The sequence below is a fragment of the Acipenser ruthenus genome, chromosome 3, assembly GCF_902713425.1.
Source record: "Acipenser ruthenus chromosome 3, fAciRut3.2 maternal haplotype, whole genome shotgun sequence".
Lineage (NCBI taxonomy): Eukaryota > Metazoa > Chordata > Actinopteri > Acipenseriformes > Acipenseridae > Acipenser > Acipenser ruthenus.
In genome coordinates this window covers 77,038,743-77,060,404 of record NC_081191.1, presented here as the reverse complement: position 1 = coordinate 77,060,404, position 21,662 = coordinate 77,038,743, and the positions used below count along the sequence as shown (strand labels likewise).

General features: G+C 39.1%; 1 protein-coding gene across 3 annotated transcripts in view; it reads right to left on the bottom strand.

The window, feature by feature from the left end:
* LOC117394400 (chromodomain-helicase-DNA-binding protein 7-like) overlaps positions 1–21,662 on the bottom strand; it is a 76,751-nt gene that overhangs the window by 32,934 nt on the left and 22,155 nt on the right. For all 3 annotated transcript variants that reach the window (XM_059017115.1, XM_033992634.3, XM_033992637.3), the window contains 2 exons: positions 15,990–17,921; positions 4,627–5,030 (listed from right to left, as the gene is read on the bottom strand). In XM_059017115.1, coding sequence (XP_058873098.1) covers positions 4,627–5,030; positions 15,990–17,723 — 2,138 coding nt within the window. In that variant the 5' untranslated portion in view covers positions 17,724–17,921. The remainder of the gene's footprint in view (positions 1–4,626; positions 5,031–15,989; positions 17,922–21,662) is intronic.

Below are 21,662 nucleotides of genomic sequence, written 5' to 3'. Positions count from 1 at the left end.
CAAATAATGCTCTTGGGCATTTTATAGTCTTAAACTTTGGTACCCTTATTGTTGTATGCCAGTCGTTAATTTTTTATTAGGATTCAAGAAAGGGATTTCTTAAAGTATGCAGACCATTGGGCAAATCGAAGTTTAGCGCTCAATTGTTTTAAAAGGACATGCTCTAAATCACTTGTTCTAAAGCACTTCTACTCAAAAACAGATTCAAATGTATCAAGTTAAAACATTTAGCTTACCTTCTTGGTGCAGCTACAAAAAGGTTTAACATTTTTGTGCAGCAACATTTCCCCTCAGCTTTCCTGAAGTTTATACCACACATGGCTAAAAGCCACCCCCACTATGATGCTCCACTTCCAGCATTTATTTCCGCTCTTACTGCCACAAATTATACAATACTATAGCTGAGCTCTGGGCCCCTTTTCTTTCATCTACATGCCAAGAGCAATCAGATTACCCTGGTAACCAGTGGTCACATGACCAGCACCTGCTCTTTTGGCTAGATGCCACTGACTAAAGCCATCTGCTTCCCTCAATCATCTTTCAAACATTCTCAACACCTGCAACAGAGCATGTTGTGGTTCTTTTATTAAATCACTGCCAACACAGGTCACAAAACTTTACATATCTACTTTTTTTCTTGAAATGGGGGGAATAAAAAAAAATAACACAGCAAGACCATCAAGGAACAGAGCTGCCAGGTTCCAGGTTCAAATGCTTTTGATTGCTGATCTCTATAAATCATAGACTACAGAGAACAATTTAATTTAGAGCACCCAAGGCACATCAACTACCGCTACGAACTACGGGTAACAGATTTAAGGTCTTGTGGAAAGACATATCTAGAGTGCCTGATGAAATATCAGGGGAGAGGCGCAGGGCTGATTTTCCCCTTACAGTGGAAATCTAATTGTTATACAAGGCATTTTGGTAAACTAATCATTTACACCATGTACCGTATCTTAGTGATTACTAAAACTCTGGGTTTTCCCCCTTAAAAAAAAAAACAACACCCAAACATGCTGCAAAACATTCCTACACTTTAAGCGAAATGCTTGCAGTTAGTCATTGCTTGAACCACATGAGAAAAAAATAAAATGAAACACAAATCAGCATTCTGGGTTGCTTCACCAGGTGAAGTTAGGATCACACAATCTTTTGACCACAATTTTCACTTTCAGATGAAATGCCACTGGATGTTTCTGAGCTGCAGGATTGAAGGCTGTAGCAACACACTGCATGGGTAGAGCTAGTGTATAGTAAGGGAGTGGGTAACATGTGGTTTGGGTTACTAGAACACCTGCTGCGACAGTGAGTCACCCTCAGCACTACTATACATTCACCAACTGCCAGCAAAGATGTTCTTCAATACTCTATGCAGTCTCAGAATTGCATTATCTTTAGTATTTACATGTCTATCAGTGAAGATTTAATTAGTCATAACTTTACTGTACTTCTGCAGTCAATGGTGTTGCTTGTGCTTTTACAGTAGATCCATTTATCAGGTGGGTTTTTGCGTGTGCGCAACATCGCTTGCTCAGATTGACAAACAGACTAATAGGAGCAACCTCAAGGTCATTCTGTAGGGAAAATCTAAGGCTGCACTCACACTGGGTCCATTTCAAAACAGACTCGGTCTAGTTTGTTTCGTTTGAAACAATGTATCAATGTGCTTGCTGTTCACACTTACCTGCGAGCAATGGGACATACTTTGTTTGGATGAGAGCTAAAGTTGGTTCATTTTTTTCAGGACCGAGTTAATTTGTGTTCACAATGCGGTTTGCAAGTGCCCTCAGTTCGTTTATATCAGGGTTTCTCAAACTCAGTTCTGGGGACCCCCTGTGGCTGCTGGTTTTCATTCCAACCAAGCTCTCAATTACTTAAGTAGACCCTTAATTTAACTAATAATTTCCTTAATTAGACCTTTTTACTTGTTCTCAGCTCTTGAACAGCTGCAGTTCAAGTTACTTATCAAATGTTATAGCTAACTTGAAATATGCAACTGTCCCCAGGACCAAGTTTGAGAAGCCCTGGTTTATATGGTGTGTGAACCGGATGTTTACAATATCCTACAAGGCATATTGAAAGATGGCAGCTATTGATGTATTGCTCCTGTTTTTAATACAGCATGTTTCTGATGACATATTACTGTGCAAGAAAGCACTGGGGGAGCACTTCGCTAATTTAATGAATACATGTATTGAATGCCTGCAATAGGAGAATGCAGTTTAAGCAATTCTGTACGGTTCTCCTAATGTCAGCATTTAAACAAAGTAATTTGAGAAAAGACTGAATATATATTTTACTACATTTGTGAGTTTTGTCCAGTTCGGCTTGGATTTTGGCATCTGAATTTTCTACCACAGATTCAGTTTCTTGCACTGTCCACGTAGTTTAGGATTACCAGATTTCCACAGAGAAACAGGGATTTTCATTTTACCGATGCTGTAGCGACTCTAAAGCCATAAACAAAAATAACAGTATATAAAATAACACAATAGTTTAAAAATTAAACATCGGGTGAATTTATTGCAGATAATTACTCCATTTTCCTTATATAGTCATCTAGTCACAACATTGTTAAATATACAAAAAGACAGATTTAAAAAATAGATCAGCTATAACCATTTAAATATATGATTTACACAATCAGAATGATTCAACTAATTATCCATAAGATTGTTTATTTTATTTTTGAATGGCGCTAACACACAACCTAATACATACTTTGCTATTAACTTGCTGAGCATGCAGTTTTGTACTTTAAATAAAGACAATAGCAAAACCGGGTCAATTAACAATTTTACTGTTTCTGACTGGGACAAAAAATTAAGGCTGAAAACTGTGAATCTCAATTGTCCCAGGATGTCTGGTAACCCTAATGTAGTTCCGAGACACTTAGTTTTTTGCTCTACTTGTTTCCTCAGAATATGAACTAAACTGCAAAATGTTTACTTCCTAGTCAGGTTACCTCGAATAGTTTATTTCCTATGTGCAAAAGGACAGAGTCCAGCTGCGTTTGCCAAACGGACAGAGACCATCTCTTTAGGTGAACTAAGTACAGTTCTTTTTCCCCCCCAAGCGGACTTTGTTGTTCACACTTCACACCAAACGTACTGAACCGTAACAAGTGCAGACCAAACCATCTAAAAACAGACCCGGTGTGAACACAGCCTAACAGTGCATCTCACATTGCAAAACACCTACTGGGATATTCAACAACTTCAGAATTGGGAAATCTGAGTTAACAGATACAAACCACTTTGGCGTTTGAAACTATCCTGGCATATTCTGCAAATCCGATGCACACATGCAAATATATTGTGTAAATGTTATCCAGTTAATACAGGTATAAATATTAGCAAACAGATATTTATATGACTTGCCAAAAAAAAAAAGGTAAATAAGGTGTACAAAAGATGGAGTGCTTTGTATACATGATTTGATCAAGAAATTGTACTTTATTTACTGAAGTGCTTCACTATTTAAATGACCGGGGATAACATTTGGGAAGCAGATGTCTGCAACAATTTAATATTACACCGATTAGATTAGAATTTTTACTTTCATAGTGCTACTTCATATCTTGGTGATCCTCTTTAAGTACATAGATAGACTGATAAGTTGACCAACTAGATCGAACCACAAAGTAAAGATGTCACAATCCATATGCCCCTTCACGGGCATGTGGATTGTTATAGAAGTAAAACTGCTAACCTAAAATGCTTCCTGACTAGCTTTAATTTTAAACGCTTTATTACAACAGAAATCCTAAATTAGATTCAGATGTATGAAATGTTTTGGGCCTCTGGGAGACATTGGTACAAATTTTAAAATCATGAACATCTGTTCACAGTTTGTATGATTTGTTTTGATTATATCTCAAATACAGTATCAGTTGTCCAGGAGTACTTGGTCTAGAGCCTTCTGGTTCCAATATGACCCAGTTCATTAAAAGGAACTCCAATGGAGGAGTTGTAATTACCTGTTCAACAAGGCAGCCATTTAGTTGGCCCATTAATTTTTTTAAAATTAATTTATTTCTTTAAAATTAGTAGCACAGACTGTGAAGTCATAGATGCTGTAAGCGTGGTATACTGGAAGGCAGAAATATTTAAGCCCTGCTAGAAGCAAAAGGAAACCCATGGCCTAGAGTGTGAACCACAAAAGGCAAAATAATGGACGGGATATAACATTTGTCAAATGGACTAGTATTACTCTAATGTGGTACAGGTCATTGTTTTCATTGTTTTTAGTTGCATGATGACAAAGTGAAGATGGTTAAGCTAATCCAATCACCACCTCTTCTAAATGCAGAACAGAAAAACACAGACATTTTGCTTTCTACTTAAAATAAAAAAAATAGGTTCACTACAAATACAAGAGTTGGATTAACTTATTTAAAAGGGGTCAGGCAAACCGTTTTCCCCATTATATTTAAACCAGTCAACTAATAAGCACTGCATCATGCTGGCTGGCATGCTAAGAATATGCAAGACAGTCCACATATTTTACTGTAAATATAGGGCAGTTTCACATCTTACCCAGTGTACATATTTGTACTTCAGAAAGCTTTTGCTAACAATACAGGCATGCATTAATGAATGATATCAAGTGAGGTTGACATACCTGGCTTTCTTGGTGCTCTTGGGTTTTGGGGTGGTCACTTTCACTTTCTTCTCCTTGGGTTCTTTTGGTGTTTTGGGTGTTTTAGGCGTTTTAGGAGTCTTGGGTTCCTTGGGCTTTTTAGGTTCCTTAGGCTCTTTCTTCTCCTTTGGCTTTTTCTTCTTCTTCTCTGGAGAGCCATCTGGGCTCATCAGAGGGTCGAGTCCTTCCTGGAGAGTCTCCTCTCCAGTGTATTTAGTGATTTCTCCAGTGCTGACACGATTGACTTTTTTCTTCTTTTTCTTCTTCTGCTGCTTCTGCTCCAGATCAGTCTGCTGCTCTTCACAGTTCACCAGCGGAGAGTTCTGGCCGGAAACCTGTGTCATGTCTGATGCTGGTGTCTTGACTGATGGATCTGATGGAGAAGGCTGATGAGAGGAAACAGATAACCAAAATGATTATATATACAGTGGTTACTTGTATCACAGCAATTATTATTATTATATTTAATTTTTTTTAAATATTATATCATGCTTCAGCTAAAGTAAGTATGACTATGATCCAGGGGTCAAATTCCAAACATTCAATTAATGTTACAAAATGGATGTAGTGTTAAGCACTTTTGGATCTGTAACAGTAAGTCAAAAGTTCAAATCGCCAGCCTTTAAACTTATATTTCCACACCAGCAGATGCCAAGTCTTCGGGAGAGCATTTCACCTTGGTTAAACTAAAGACTACCAAAAGGGAACAGTGTTTGGAGCTTGTTTCTACAGATGAGACCATAAATGTTCCCAAAGGCTAACTGTACTGCAGAAAAAGTTAACACTATGCAGGGCCTGAATTGATCCATTGAAAATAAGTCTACCTTTAGTTTATTCTGAATGTTAAATCTGAAATGTACCCGATTTCTTAAATGCCTTCATACCTACTGTACTTTAAATGCAATAAAATATGCATACAGTAAGCATTGACTATTTTAAAATACAACATAAAAGAATGGTTTCGGTGAACTTAACTAAAACAGCAAAAAAAAAAGTGCAAACAAGCACCACAACCTGACTAAAACGTACACACAGTACACGCACTATATTTTATTGCTTGGATTTCGGATATTTCAATTCTGGCTGTACTCACAGAGCCTTCATTTGCCTGTGAAAATGAGCAGAGCAGGGAATGAATGCACTCACACTCCAGCCGTGTGGAATACAAAATCATACCCACTGCTCAAAGTTGGATGTCCATCGACTTGATACTGTAGGTACTTAGTAGAGAAGCCAACCTCTTAATGTCATAACCTCAGCTGTACTGCAAGTGTACCTAAACCCAAAACAATTTTCCTCAATGCACTAGTACAAGACAGACACTCCAAAAAGTAGGTCATCACAACTTCTGTGCAGCCACAGCATGTAGAATACACCACATTCAAATCTTGTAATGAATGTCCACACAAGTTTCACCAAATTCAGTTGAGTGGCTCCCATGATATAAAAATATAGTTGTATCATTAGTCTGGGTCAGCAAGAACTCTGAACATCCACCTTACAGAACATAAACCAACCCTCACCTCTACTCAACGTATTCCTTTCCCAACAAATTACTTCTCTATATTTAAATCCTGCAGGCTGATCTGTTTCTACACATTTGCTACTGCAGAACAGGTTTACTTGAGCAACACGATTGCGGAATGTGTAGCCTAAATTGTGCAAAAATATAAGAGTAGAGGATCAGGTTGTTCTTACTAATAAATACATTTATATGATTGGGTAATATGTCTTGCAATGTAACCTTTTAAAAACCACATAATTGTGGTTTAAAATACACATTTCCTGTAAACAGCTATTTAGACAACCAAGTACACTTTGACAATGACTTGCTCCTCAAATACATTAGCTTTAAAACAAAAAACAAAAAAAAAACTCAGCAGCAGATTAGGCACAAAGATATTTTAGTGCAGAATTTAAAAGCATACAAAAGGTTATCCAAACAAGGCATTATGTGGACGTGTTTCTCCCAGACCGATGCAGAATTGCTAAATTAAACACTGTTCCAGTAATCAAGGGCTTGTTAACTTAGTCAGTAGCTAATCATGACATGTCATAAGACAAAACATTAATCCTGTCTCCTGAATATTCTTTTCATCATTCCGCTCAAGCCACAAAGCTATCAGCTTTCCATACAAGGATTGAAACTCTACTACAGTATGCCTGGCAGCAACTTTAGTTAAATTTAAGTAGTAAAGTGCAAGAAATTTAGAAAATTCTGATAAATAAAACCTTGTAATACCACGGCTGTAATACAAAAAAAAAAAAAAGTTATGTATAGTAGGTTTTACCATATATTCCGATAGTCCTATACTCCTTTCACACAGACGAGTTATGACAGCTCAGAACCGGTGTCCTAGGAAAGAAGTTGATCGGGAAATAAGTTGATAAAACTCTAGAATTTAAAAGGGAGGTTCCATTGTTTCTAATGTCTACGAGCTTAGCCCAGAATATAAGTGAATCGAGCCCAGGAAATAAGTTGATCGGATATATTAAACAAATAATTTTAAATTAATTTTGTAAATATAATTTATATAAATGAGTAGATCGGATGTCTGACAGTATGACGCTAGATAAGGGAATGTGAATATCAATGTAATATATATTGACAACAAATACATAATTTAAAATGAAATTTTTAAGTAGCCTGTGATATTACTGTGTATTTCTGTTTGTGTAACAAACGTTAACTAGCAAAATGTGCTACATATTTAACGTTATTTTGCATTTCTGGAGGTGTTCTTGTTTTGGGAAGCACTACTGTATGGACAGGTCTGCGATTACTAACTAGGCCTCAGTGCACTTCAATCACGACGTACTTGAAAAGTGTTGCTTATCCAGTATTATTATTATTATTATTATTATTATTATGTGCTTTGTTTCATTTATTTTTACATACAGTACTTTGTATAATTAGAACAGAAAATGAACAGGAGACTGGTTATCATGCTTGCATTTCAATTACAAGTTTGGGAAGAAAACACATGAATTGGATAAAAACTAGAGTTAACGTCTTTACTAAACCGTGCTAAATACCTGTAGTTCAATACCAACCAAGATAGCTATTGTAAGAAAGAGATCATACAGTATAAGTAGGCTACTATATCAGCATGATTTTAAAAATGGTAAATTCCTGTAGTGCACAACCATGTAAGACATATAACGATAAAGATACAGTACATTGAACTAAAGTGATTTATCACGATTTAAAATCATGTAGATATACACATATATACTGTATGATGACTTCCTCACAAATCTTCTTAGTACTACTATATATTACTGCAAGGAATACAACTGTCACGTTTACGAAGAATACAGCATTTATGTTAATGTATTGAGTGCAAACATGAGTTATTTTTTATTTATTTTTTTATTTAATTCCCAACTTTCGTCTGGCTATTTGTGGTTAATTTTCTTCACCCGATCCCAATTTAAAAACCACAACCCTAAACTTAGAAACCTTTTTTAAATAAACATAATTGTATGTGTAACAATAAATGTTAATGCTAAAGACATGCAGACAAAACAATATAATGTATATACAATTACAGCTATACTAATATTAAAATGTAAAAATACGACCTTGTCATACCAATATGGATGCAGCAGGTCATTAGATTATATTACTGAAACATTAATTTTGATTAAAGATTGACAACATTGACATGTAAAATCATTTAATATATAAATAAATCTCTGCGATCACACAAACTACATCTGACAATGAACCATAAAGACAGGAGTTTAAAACAATTTACCATATAACGAGTCAAAAAACACATTTTAAAAGTTCATACGAAGAGACAGTGGCACAAACACACACCAACATACAGTCTTGCAAATAAAATGGTCAGATACAAATAAGCCACGCAGTGAACCTCCCCTTTAATCAAACTGTTGCCCTGCCTTACTTTTGCATTACTGTGCTTGCGCAATCAATTTATTTCCAACGACACTGGCATTGATGCAGCATTTGTCTGTGTGAATTGCCTATACCGTCACAGAGCCGTCGTATTTAGATCTGTCATATTTTATGCAGTCTCTGAACCATCTTAACTGCCTGTGTGAAGTGCTATAGTGGGCGTAGACTGAAAGTCAACATCCCACATGACTGTATACCAGACATGTTGGGTCTTTGTCACCTGTGTTCCATACCTTCATTTTTTTTCAAATACAATGACTGATCAAGAACAAAAGTAGTTAAGGAATTGTTAATTTTACAGGCTGACTACGAGGTGAATTCACAAATAGAAGTGACTCTGCTTTTGCCTGAAGAGCTGGGCTCTTTCTTTTAAATATATTGTATAACCTTCTTTGCAATAGAATACATGGACTACATTGTGCCTGTAACAACACTTAACAGGTTGTTACAATGTATAATAACTGAATTAAAAGCAAACGAAAGGCAGCCAAATTTACTTCGACAAACGACGGTGCCATTTAGTTTTGTGATCGGATTACGGTGGTATTATATCAGCATAGATTGCACAATTTCGTGCTGTGTGAATGGGTATTTTAATTTTTTTTTTTTTTTTATAAAATGTCCGACACGGCTCAGTAGCGAGATTGTGTGTGAAAGGGGTATTTGTTACTTATGGTTTTTTAAAAAAAATAATAAATAATAATTGAAATATTCTGAAACATGCATGGAGTGACAAACAAAATGTGGTCATAAGTGACATTTCTTTGGGCAGCACAATAATCAAGTGACCAAGAGACTGCTATAGCACCAAATCAGTAATATTTACCTGTGGTTTTGTAAAATTGCTCACAAAGGGTAATTGTTTCTTGAACGATACTGACAATCCAACTTTACAAATAGAATACCTGTGTGTGCTAAATGAAGTCAATATTACAAATTGTTAGGTCAATCACAATATGGCAGCCATATTATGTTACAGGTTAAAGTGAAGGATACCTTTAGATTCTGCCCCGAGTATGAATTTGTAGGGCCCTATGAAACCTGCATTAATGAGAACACAGACGGAATCAAAAGAATAACGTGGTATCCAATGCAGTACAGCACTAAGCTTGAAATTACTTATTTGAAGGCAAAATGTGAAACTTGAAATCTGCACACATTTTTTCAGTACAGGCAGTCGTAGCTACTGTGCTGCAGGGCGGGCGGGCATACAGCGGTTTATTTTTTTTCACTACACTGCATGCAAAGTTACCTCACTAGTAACAGCCTTTCAGAATGTTAAAAAGGCCTTTTACAAAAGGAAAATCCTCAGCTAAAAAAGTGTGATGTTCTGCAAATGTTGTCAACATAATTGTTAGGCTACTTAATTGTTATCACTAACATATTTGATTTAAAAAACAATGGAAACACCAAATTACTTCTGGTGTAACTGAACATTAAAAGATTCTCATGTTGGGTTCTTTGACTCCATATCCTTAAGCAACAAGCAGAATTCTGGAGCAGGACAACTCCTTTCTCACATGCACTCATCAACAGGCGTCACTCTACAATACTAGACAGGAACCATACATCAACCATACATATAATACAGAATGTAGAGGATTGATGGATTTGTGGCTTGTGTATTCAACATAAACCAATGCATTGGGGCATAGCGAGAATTTGCAGTGTACTCTCAAATGCCTAGGCATTTAGTAACTTTGCTCACTTTAATAACATTAAGTCTCCTGAACAAAAGGATTCTTACCCAAGTCGTCTGGCTCAAAAATGATAGAGAAATAACACCACAACAGAATTGTACCCAGGCACAGTAGATCAGCAGTCTGTGTGCAGAGCACAAATCTGTCACTGCAGATGTTTACTGATCAGGAGCAGGGATTGTCAGGCACTGGTCACAGGGGACCCATGAGGCTACTGCAGGACTGCATTCCCAAGCAGGAGACTGAAACTACTGTAGAATCTACAGCAGAGAAGAGACTAAAGCACTGCAATCTACTCCTTTATAAAATCAGACGCTCGATAAACATTTTTATATGTACTGTAAAAGAATGTGCCAAAGCCCCCAAAACACTGCTCTAGTCCCAATTTGGTTGTCTAAACTATTTGAATTAGAAATGATGTTGAGATCCTTACTAAAAATAAGTTTAATAGTACCTTACACAGAACTGCAGAATGCAATACATAAAGCCAGTTATATTTCAGGCATTGTTTTAACAGCAGAGCTCTGTCAAATGTGAAGGTCCTTTGGGGGAGGAGGGTGTACAAGGTTACTGAACGTCAATACAGTAGTTACACATACAATACACACCACAGTAAACCCTAGAGGGCAAAAATGTGTCACTCAAATGATAAAATGCGTCATCCACTTTAAACAATTAAGCATTCTACATACTTTGATTAACAAAACAAAAGTGGGAGCAAGGTAAAAGTAGATTACATATGTTTTCTTCTTTTGGATAATTGACTTAAATAGAGCAATGAAACGGTCACTTTGCAATAAAAGAGTGCCTCCATGTAATTACAAAACTGCAAGTGCTTGACCATTTACAATTTGGGGTTGCTTTGAGTGCACAAATATACAATACAGTAGGTTAAATACGATTAACATTCTATTAAAACCATTTTTCAAAATGTAGGCTTGGTGGCACACTTCATCTGGGGGAGGCGGGGGGGGGGGGGGGGTCTTGTACAGTAACTGTTCACTACATTTAACAAGTGTTGACAGTCCCAGTTATTTCAATCCATTTATGGCTTTAGGTTTCCATTTTTTTTTTGTGACCAGCGATTACAAATATCAGATGTCACAGTTAACAGATACTGTAGAGCCCAGAAACACATAACCTTGGCTGTGCAGTCATTGTCTTTTGGAAGGGTATAATTAAAAGATCAAAAAAAAAAAAAAAAAAAATTACTTAAATCTTAATATGCCCTGTTTCATCCTACTGTACACTACATTAAATACCAGCAGCTATCCCAAACAAAAGGATATACTGGTACAAGTATGTGTGCATCCTGATAAATTAATTGAGAATTAGCATATTCAAGCATGTTACATTCATGTGAAAAAAAGCCAAGGTTGCATGTTGTTTTCAAAAAAACCTATCAACTGTGCAGAGAATGTAGATGAAAATCCCCTTTGATGTCTCCACAAACACTTTAGATGCTACCCTTAAGGAGCATGAGGCTCTACAGGCCAAATTCATTAGACCTAAAAACCTACCCACCCCCTCCTCATCTGAAATCCCATTCCATTGGGGGCAGGGCTTACTGAAATTCACTGGCCAGAGCTGGTCAGGTGACAGCAGAGCCCACTGAATCAGCATGCTACCGGGGCCTTGTATCTGTATGCAAATGCAGTTTACTGGCTCAAGCCATCCCCAGAGGACAATGAATGGCACAAATTACTTTCTCCCAAATCAACATATAACACCTGAGGTGAGGGGGATCACCAAGACCATGTTTCCCTTCAATGCCACTTGTACAACTCAAATCCATCTTTTCAAACAAAGCAACTTGTTGGCCAAAGGGCACACAGACTCAAAGTCCTATCTCATAACATCCCTCCTACAAGAAATCATGCATTCCCTTTGTTTTATAGAGGGGGGGAGAGGAAGAGAGGGGTTGGACTTAGAATCTGAATGTACCCTGAGGGTAGAACAGTCCAGAGACCAAACACAACCTCACACTAAAGGCCAAAAGCATTTTCTACATCGACTGTTCCACAGAGCCAATGATAATGTTAAAAGAGGACTTGCATTTTATTGTACATGAAAAGCACAAACCGTATAGAATGCTAGCTTCTGGGTCCCCAAACACCCAATGTTATATTCACTACGTCCCAAAGGGCTGTGCAAGGGTCAATAAGCAGCATCTGGAAGCCAAGTAATAAAGTGCACAGACCATTTTAGGGAGGGGAAAAAAAAAAATCTGTAACACCGACAGACCAAAGCTGCCCTATTCAATTTCTAATCATGCAGTCAACCACATTCAATTTACATTTTAAACAAATAAAATACACAAATCTAAAATTAGCTAGAATACTGCAGTCACTTACTAGTTTGCTCAAGTTCATCCTAGTATGTCCCCTGATTTCTCAGATGGATGCACAGTATTTGCTGGTGGTGGAGCTGGGATTCGCTAGCACTAGGATCTCATGCTCCTGCTCCCTCCACAAGCCACAAGACTGACAGGCCTGGGAGGTTCCAGAGAGCTTGTGGTCAGTCTAGAGCAGTGTCCAATTCCCCAAACAAAACATGAATAAAGTTCCATAACCAGCGGTACTTCGCACCCCTTTCACAAAAGGAAACAAGGACAGCCTCCTTAGTAGTCAATGACAGTCTGTGCGCCATTTAACACCCATTGTGAGGAGAATTCATTTGTACAACGACAGAACCATGTTTTTTTGGGGGGGATGTGAACAGCTTCTTGGATCAAATTATAAAATCCACCTACAAACACATGTACAAAAAACAAACAAACAAACAAAAAAAAAACTCCCCACCAATGTCCTTTCTCAATTTTCAAATACTCTGGTCAGGTGGAAATTGTTTTGAAACTTTGTTTCTTATGCATCTATTTTAACTGGTCAAAAAGAAAATGTTGTAAAAGCATACCATATGAGACATATGGGAGTATTAGAACCCTTCCCCAACCGCCCATATTCTTTCAAATCCTGGTGAAAACTGTACACAAGTAAGCTCAGGATTTGAATTGGTTTTCCCAATTTAAAACTTGCTTCAAAAAGGCAAAATGTCCTACATGGAAACTCAAACACATCTAAAAACACACATTACAAGAAAGCATTATCTGAAAAATTACTGACTCTGCAGGAAGTAAATGTTTGTGTAGCTTAATTAGCAACCATCTTTGGTATGAGAGCAGCATACGTTTTGTGCAGTTGGAAACTCTGGCTTCTGACATGGGTTAAAAAAAAAAAAAACAGAAAACCAGACACAGCTGCTTCAGATGTGACAATTATGGAATTGTCTGGTGTTTCTCCCATATAGGCCTATGTTTATTTTATTTATTTATTTATTTTTAAATCAAGCCAAAATAATCACAGGGTGGTCTATGAAGGCTGGGCCTGGCGAGAATGGTAGAACGCAGTGTGCATAAACACCAAGAACAGCACACCGCTTGTCTGAATACACAATACAGCGTTTACATGTGCAGACCAACCAAAATGGCCTAGTAGTGGGTAGCATTGCCATTGGATAAGGGGTTTATTGTGGTGGGTCCCATCTTGGAAGATTGATTCAACAGCTGTGCCAGATTTAAATAAGAAATCTACATTGCAGTATGCTTGTATAGTAGTGCAGTAGTGCAATGGGAATGACCCTTGTACTAGGGATGGCCATTTTAATGATCGTACACACACAATTTACTAAGCTATTACACAGTACTTTATATCAACGTACCACTGGCAAAAAAATATGCTTACATAATACTAAAATTCAAATATGTAAAAAAAAAAAAGAAAATTAAGTACTATGACATTGCTTTAATAAGTAGCTCTATTAACAGGAAGTATAATACAGGTACAATATGCATTAAACCCAATTTAAGAATAAATTTGCTAACAGCAATTAAAAGGTAACTACAAAATATAAATAAAATGTTTACATTGAGAATCCTATATTAAATCCGGTACATACCTCCCATTGCTGGTATACATTCTGCTACATGAAGCCTTACATATAACGTAGTACAGAGTAGACGTTAAATCATTGCATGTGATGAACTAAAAATCATCATCGTAACAAGTTAACTATAAAACCTGTTTTCTTTTATTGTATTTATCCTGTCCAACAGTGTTAACAGTCAATGTATGCATCGATCATTTCAAAATACCACATTATATGATTTTGTAAAATAACTTGTTGTCTCTTGTAGTAAATTCAATTTGTTTTAATACATGCAAGGGTGCATTCCAACCTCCTCTGTTACCACCAGTATTGGTATCCCCCTGCACAACACATTATTTTTGGTCAGGAGCATGAGTAATTTAGGGCCATAGAAAGGAATAATGATTTATTTAATACTTATAGTAATACGTTGTGCTGCAGCGACATGCTTAGCATGGTTAATGGGTCTGTTCAGACCAATTATATTTGTTGCAATACAAGATGGAGTATACAACTGGTAATTTCCTAATCTATTACTTGAATAAACAAACATTTACACGTGCCCATCCCTACCTTATACACAAGTTAAGTGGAAATAAACAGCAGCATGGAAGACAAGCTAACAGCATCACTGAACATGCATGGTGATTGAAAACCCGTTTTTCTATCCCCTCCCTAAGCCTCCTTACCAACAGACACATCACTTTTTACACCATTGACTTTAAAATGAGTCCTCAGGGGGCTGGGCAACTACCTAGAGGGGAAAAAGATGGCGACAGCAAGAGTGAACGAGCGCAAGATAAATTCGACATGCTTGGGGGCTGCAAAGTCAATCCCCACTGAGCTGGAGAAAAGAGAGTTCCCCTTCAGCAAGGGAAAGCAGGATTGGGAATTTGTTGTTTACTTTCAAGAAAGATAGCAAAATATTCAAACAAGTCGCAATTAAACTTATGTAAAAATAGGACACTTGCAAAACTAAAGCTACATTGAAGTTAGAAAAGTTTTGGAATCCCCATACTAAACTAAACTGGGTAAGGTCTTCAAAACACATACATTAGCTACACAACTTCAATAAACTTACTTAAAATGTACAATAGAAAATGAGAACTACACACAATGGAGTATGCCCCCAAAAAAGAAATCACTACCATCATACTCTGAGCATTAAACAGTACTTCTGATTCGCAACATAATACTTATAGAAAATAATCTTTAAATACAAGTAAACTGTATAAAATACATACTGCTTCAAGTAGAGTTTGAGAATTTAAATGTGTGCTTTAAGCAGCTATTTCTGCCTACTTAAAATGCACAGCTGCTACATTGTCAAGGAACCTGGTGAGACCACCTATAGTCGCTACAGTATGCACCAACTCCCCATGCAAGTATTGCACTTGGGTTAAAATCACTCTAAGCAGTTCCTAAGACTTCATCAAGCCTTTAGTACAATATTTTAATTGGTTCAACAGTACACTGTTGTGGATCGATGTCACACACACACACTATACCAGGGGTCTCCAATCCTGGTCCTGGAGAGCAACAGGGTCTTCTGGTTTTTGTTTCAACCAATCTGTTACTTAATTGCATCAATTATTGGCTTAATTAGTCATGATTAACAGATGTTCTTTAGCCATTGATGATGTAAAGACACCTAGAAAACCTGCAGGATTGGGGATCTCCAGGACCAGGGTTGGAGAACCCTGCACTATACAATAGAATGACCCTGAAGTTTTAGCTAAAAAATAAATTAAATAAAACTAAATAAAAAAAACCCTACCCTTTTACAAGCTACTCACCTGTTGAACAGGCACTTTCTGAGGCGTAGGTGGTGACTTGTGTTGCTGTGCCCACGGCTGGTGGTGAGACTGCGGGGGAGGAGAGTTCTGGTGATGCATGATCAGGTGCGGTTGCTGCTGCATGGGTGGGCATGTTGGCAGCTGCTGCTTCTGAAAAGGCAGTGGTGGCAGCAACGGTTGTCCTGGATGATGTGGCTGCTGGGGGGGTCCAGCAAGCAGACGCAGTTCTTGGATCCCTGGCGGCTCAGCATGGTTCCCCCCAATCCCTCCAGCGGGTCGCAGACCCCCAGCCATGTCTCTTTGGCTGGGCGACAAGCCCATATAGGGCTGTGAGGGAGGTGGCTGCTGCAGGCCTCTGGGGCCAATGTTCCTCTGGGCCAGCCCTATTGCTCCCGGAGGCTGGTGAGGCATGTTGGGGTAACCCCCAACCTCCATCACCATGCCTGCACTCCCCGGTCTGACCTGTTGCGGGGGAGGCGTTCCAGCAGGGTTGCACAATGCCTTCATGGGGGACATGTGAGGGGGAGAACCATAGGATCCCTGAGGCTGCTGCTGTGGAGCTGGCTGCGGCTGCTGCTGCTGGGTGGGGTGCATAGGCTGGGAATTGATTTGGTTGACTTGAATTGACTGTTGGTGCATGAGCCCCTGGGAGGTGCTTGATGGAAAACCGACGGCAGTATTGGGGTAGCGTCCCTGGGTCATGGGGGTGTTGTTACTGGTAAGGCCAATGTTGGGACTCATCCCTGTATTGTTCACTAATCCCTGATTGAGGTTGCTATACGGAGAGTAAGGAGAATACTGCCCTGAGTTGTTTACAGTGGGGGACGGGACCGCCTGGTTCCGCGAATTGAAGCTCAAGCTTTGCTGGGGTCTCCCTGCCGTTACAACTTGCTGTTGCTGCTGTGGTTGTGAGGGGCTGGGGGAGAAGCGAGGGCTATGGGCCACAGATTCTGGGTGGAGGTTGCCCTGAGTTGGGCGGTGGTGGAACTGCTGCGGTTGCTGCTGTTGTACTGGGTGGCGCATAGGCGGGCCGACGAGGTTCGGGTTTTGCTGCGGGGACATGTGGCTCAAGAAGTGATTGGCCTGAGGTCCTCTGCCTGCCTCCTGCTGTGGGCCCTGAGAGAATGGGTTGATCCTGGGAGGAGTGGGTGTCTGGCTGTGTGGCTGCATGGAGTAATCCCCACGGGCCATGTAAGCACCCATCTGTTGAACATGGCCAGAAGGGGCCGACTGCTGAGGCGGTTGCTGCTGAAAAGGGGCTCTGACCTGCTCAGGAACTTGAACGGCCCTAGGTCCCCAGAGAGAACCACTGTCTACAAAGGGCTGGCCATGTCTCTCTCCCTGAAGGCCAGGGTAGACACCCATCTGACCCCCACCTCCATGAGAGACTGGTGGGGGAGGGTTGTGATACTGCGAATGAGGAGAGGACATCCCGTTCCCAGGTGCGTTTGACAGCATCCGACCTCCTTGCTGCTCCATCAAGTGCATTTTCTGCTGCTCATACTGACTGAAGTGGTCAAAGTGGCTCAGTTTGGGCTGGCCTTGGCCAGGTGGTGGCTGTGGCGGGTGGTGGAGGGACGACGGCAGAGACCCGTAGCCCTGGTCAATGGGCAACTGAGGTCCCAGTGGGTTGACCTGGCTTTCTGGAAAGCCGCACTCACCAAGGCCCTCCAACCCCTCACTGAACAGATTCCCATCGTCCCCAAATAAGCTCATCATCCCAGGGTCAGCCATCCTTCCTTCCTTCCTTCCTTCTCAGCCCGCAGCTTCCCCCTGCGGTGCTGCTGCTACAAAAGAGCTAGTCTGTGCTTCCTCCACTGAGGCGTATGTCCTCAAAGCTTTTAATCTTTTAACTAATCTCCCGCATGTCACTCCATATTTCCTTAATTCTGTCAGACAATGCAGCGTCAGGCAAAAGTCAGCTTACGGGACCTGGGGAGAGAAATGGAGAAAAACAAAGAAAAAAAGAATAAATGAAACTGCAGAGAATTGGAGCAATGAACAAATGTGACCCACACCCAATCTACTGCAAGACCTTTATTCTAAGGATATGTATATTAGCCAGCAATTTAAATACGCAAAATGCCTTGAAACTACACTTGTTTTGCAGTAAAAGTTAGTTCAACTGTTTTTTCCTCCCCCTTTCACCCAACCCCCATCCACTCAGCTTTTAAACAATAGGTTACTCACAACACATGCAGGCACCAACCCCAAATTAATTCATTCTTTACAATCCCTGGCAATTCATTCATGGATGGAAAAGAACAAAAGAACCCAAAGTACGGCAGCAGCAGCAGCTGCCACACCAGGCAGGCAGATGTACGAATACAGGCAGGCAGCCCATCTGCTGAACTAAAGCCCTGAAAATGCTCTAGTTACCAGTGTGTCCTTAACCTCATCATCCCTTGAGCAGCATAATCAGATGAGCAAGCAGCAGTATCTAGGTCTATGAAACAGGACTAAACTAAGTGGACCAGAGGATTGAGTGTCCAACAGGAAGCAGCACTGCTCTACACTCCCAACGGGGACGCAGGAATGTGTCGTCCTTACTTCACTTGCATTTCAACTTCTTATACAACAAAGTGCAAGGAGAATACACCTCCCCCACTTTGCCATTTCTTTTAAACCCACTACACCGCAGCTATGAGGAAAGAATCTGATTGGCCGCACTTTCAATTACAGGCGTATGATACAGAGTGTGCCATGGTACCTACACTCGTCAGATCACAGCGCTAACAAGCAGGAAGTCCTGTAGGAGTTTAAGTAGTCATACCACTTCCTAAAACCAGTAAGTCAGATCCAATTGCCATTTAAATACATCATTTTTTGTTTTACATTTAGATTTTTTAAAACAATATTACTTATGTATGTAGCACATAGTATTTAGCCTACTGATTCTGCTACACTTCTAGGTTTTCAGCTGACCGTTTGCCTAATTTCTTTTTAAAATGACATATGTGGCTCCATGTCCATTGCACTTGAGATCCATTCCAGATTTTCTCAGTTTTGATGAGGAAGTTCAGTCACTGGGTTCATCCCCCACCCAGAGGTAAACTGATTACTGAGTGACGTAGCAGGCTCCTTGTGTGACTAAGTGCAAGCCTACTCCAGCTGCAGTCCCTGGAACACTACTCCTTTAATACATTATGAGCCACACAAAGCAAAACAGGAAAACCATTTACTACTGCAGCTCTACAGCGGTGGAGTCAGGGCCATTACAGTGTGATCCAATGGCTGATGGGAGCACAGCAGCTTTACGTTTTACACAATTGCTCATCATTTGTTTCCTGAAACTTGGTGACAGCAGAACGGTTTATGCATTTAAAAAAAAAAAAAAAAACACACAACACACGTTCATAATTTTTGTTTTGCAATTAGTAATTTGACATAGCAACTTTACAACTATGAGGTAGAGACTTTCTTTTTTGTAGTTTGTCATGGATACAAGCAGTCAAGTCACCATTTAAAGACACATGCATAACTTTGCTACAGGCATAACAAATGTCTTATTCAGATAACTTGCACTGGGTATCAAAGCATGGGGAACATTCTATGAATAACCTCCACAGATAAATACTCAATCTACTTCTATTTTTTTTTTTATCCAAATTATGCATTTTTTAAAATGAACCGTGCTTCTGAAATGCTGCATACAGATTTACTAAACAATAGGCCTATATCCTGATCTGTTTTAATGACTGAAAACAAAACAGGTTCAAAACAGCAAAAGAAAAAACAAATAATCATTGCTCTAAAGTTGTTTATTACTGCATTACCTTATTCTACAGGTTTTTACCCCTTTGATTAAATATATAAATAGGATATAGGATATAGGTCTTCAGTTATGGTTATGGGTCCATTATTTGCCTACAAAAACCTCAGCACCATCAGCAGTGCATTTTCATTTGCTTCCGTGAGGGACAGCTGTGAATCCACTGGAGATGCACCAGTTTGATTCCCCGTGTAATCTGAATACTAAATGCATCATCTGTGCCGTGCCGTCTTTCAATACCTTTTATAGTCTCCTAACTGATAATCCGTGGAAATTTGAGAATACACCAATTATATACAAAAAGCCAAATTCTATCAATGGGGAGTGCTCTACAATGAGAAAGCATTCAATTAAATTGAAAGACTGTAAAACAAAAAGCAAGACCTTTTTGAATGCTCAACTGTTTTAAAACACAGTACTGTATCATAAGTGAAAAGGACTGGCTTTATCAATCATGCTTGATGAGCATACTGCATGAATTCATTTTAAATCTGGTATTTATGGGCAGTTATGGAGCATTAAGCAAATCAGGTCTGACCTGTATAGTGTTCATGCAATACTATTACAATTAATTAATGTGGTAGTGTTCAACTACGTCATCACATGAAGCTAAATGCGGTGACCTTTTTACAACATATGTTGTAAAACATCAAAACTTTACTTAAGAATGAATGAGGAAGAGTTTAAAGCACTGTCTAAACTGCAAAACAGAACAGTCATGTAAATAAATATAACACCATCGTCTTAACTTCGACCCATTGGTATCCATCGTATGTCAGTTTATCCTGGCATGTTAGAGCTCAAATGGAGTAGACCATTGCTACAGTACTAAACAAATCTTAATCCAACATGCAAGAATCCCAAACTGATCTTTTATTCCAAATCAACCCGACATGAAAAGTTAAATCAGATCCTCAGGTGTTTTCTTTTTTTTCTTTAATCAATTTTGCTTTGCCGCATGGTTGCTTAACAAGCCAAAAAATTTTTTTGACAACCTATATTCACAACAGACAGGCCTGCGTTACTCCTTTTTTCAAACGATCAATATCGTTTCCAGCTTTGTTGCAACATAAAATTATTTTCGTTTTGGAAGCAGTTACACAGCGCGTGTTTTTTATTAAGACAAGAGTTGACTTCACTGCAGAGGTGGCATCCCGTGCGTACAGACCGTGATGTTGACAGTGTGTGCTTATATGATCTTTTTTGTTTTTTTATTTGGGGTCCAGGGGCCAGGTTTGTTACAGCCGAAGGCTCGTTATAAATGAAGGGCGTTATAGCGAGGGTGTAGTGTATCTCTCACTACCGACTCAAGAAGGAAACTGCAAAGTGAGAAGGCTGTCCGACGGTTTATTGATAATGAGTGTTGATTTTCATACTGAAATTGCTTCTAGATTGAAACCGTGAATTCTCTCCCTCAAATTATCCATCTGTAGAAGATGTTTTATATCAAATACAATTTTTCAAGGCCTGGTCAAAGAGACTCAAAACAACTCCTCTGAAAAGGTTAAATCTTTTTATACATGTCTCTCAGCCTAGTCGTCAGCAAGTTTTGTACTTCTGTTCAGTAACCACCTGTTATCTTCACCTTGTTCAATTGGTCTAAGGTTGACAAATAACCAGTTATAAAAATGACAACACCACATGACAAGCTAGTTGGATTGTGCTTTTCAATATCTGCTTTCAAGGACCACACCTACATCAGATTTAGATGGAAAACAAAGTCACAGTTTATACCTCAAACAGTAGCGTATATTACTGGGGCTGATAGCTAATTTTTTTTCACTATTCCATTTAGAACTGGTTCACAAAGCAAGCATTCTCTACAATCATACAAACAATAAATGCTTTGTACTGCTAGGCTAGCGACTAGGAGAAGACACAGCACAGCTAAAAGGACAAAC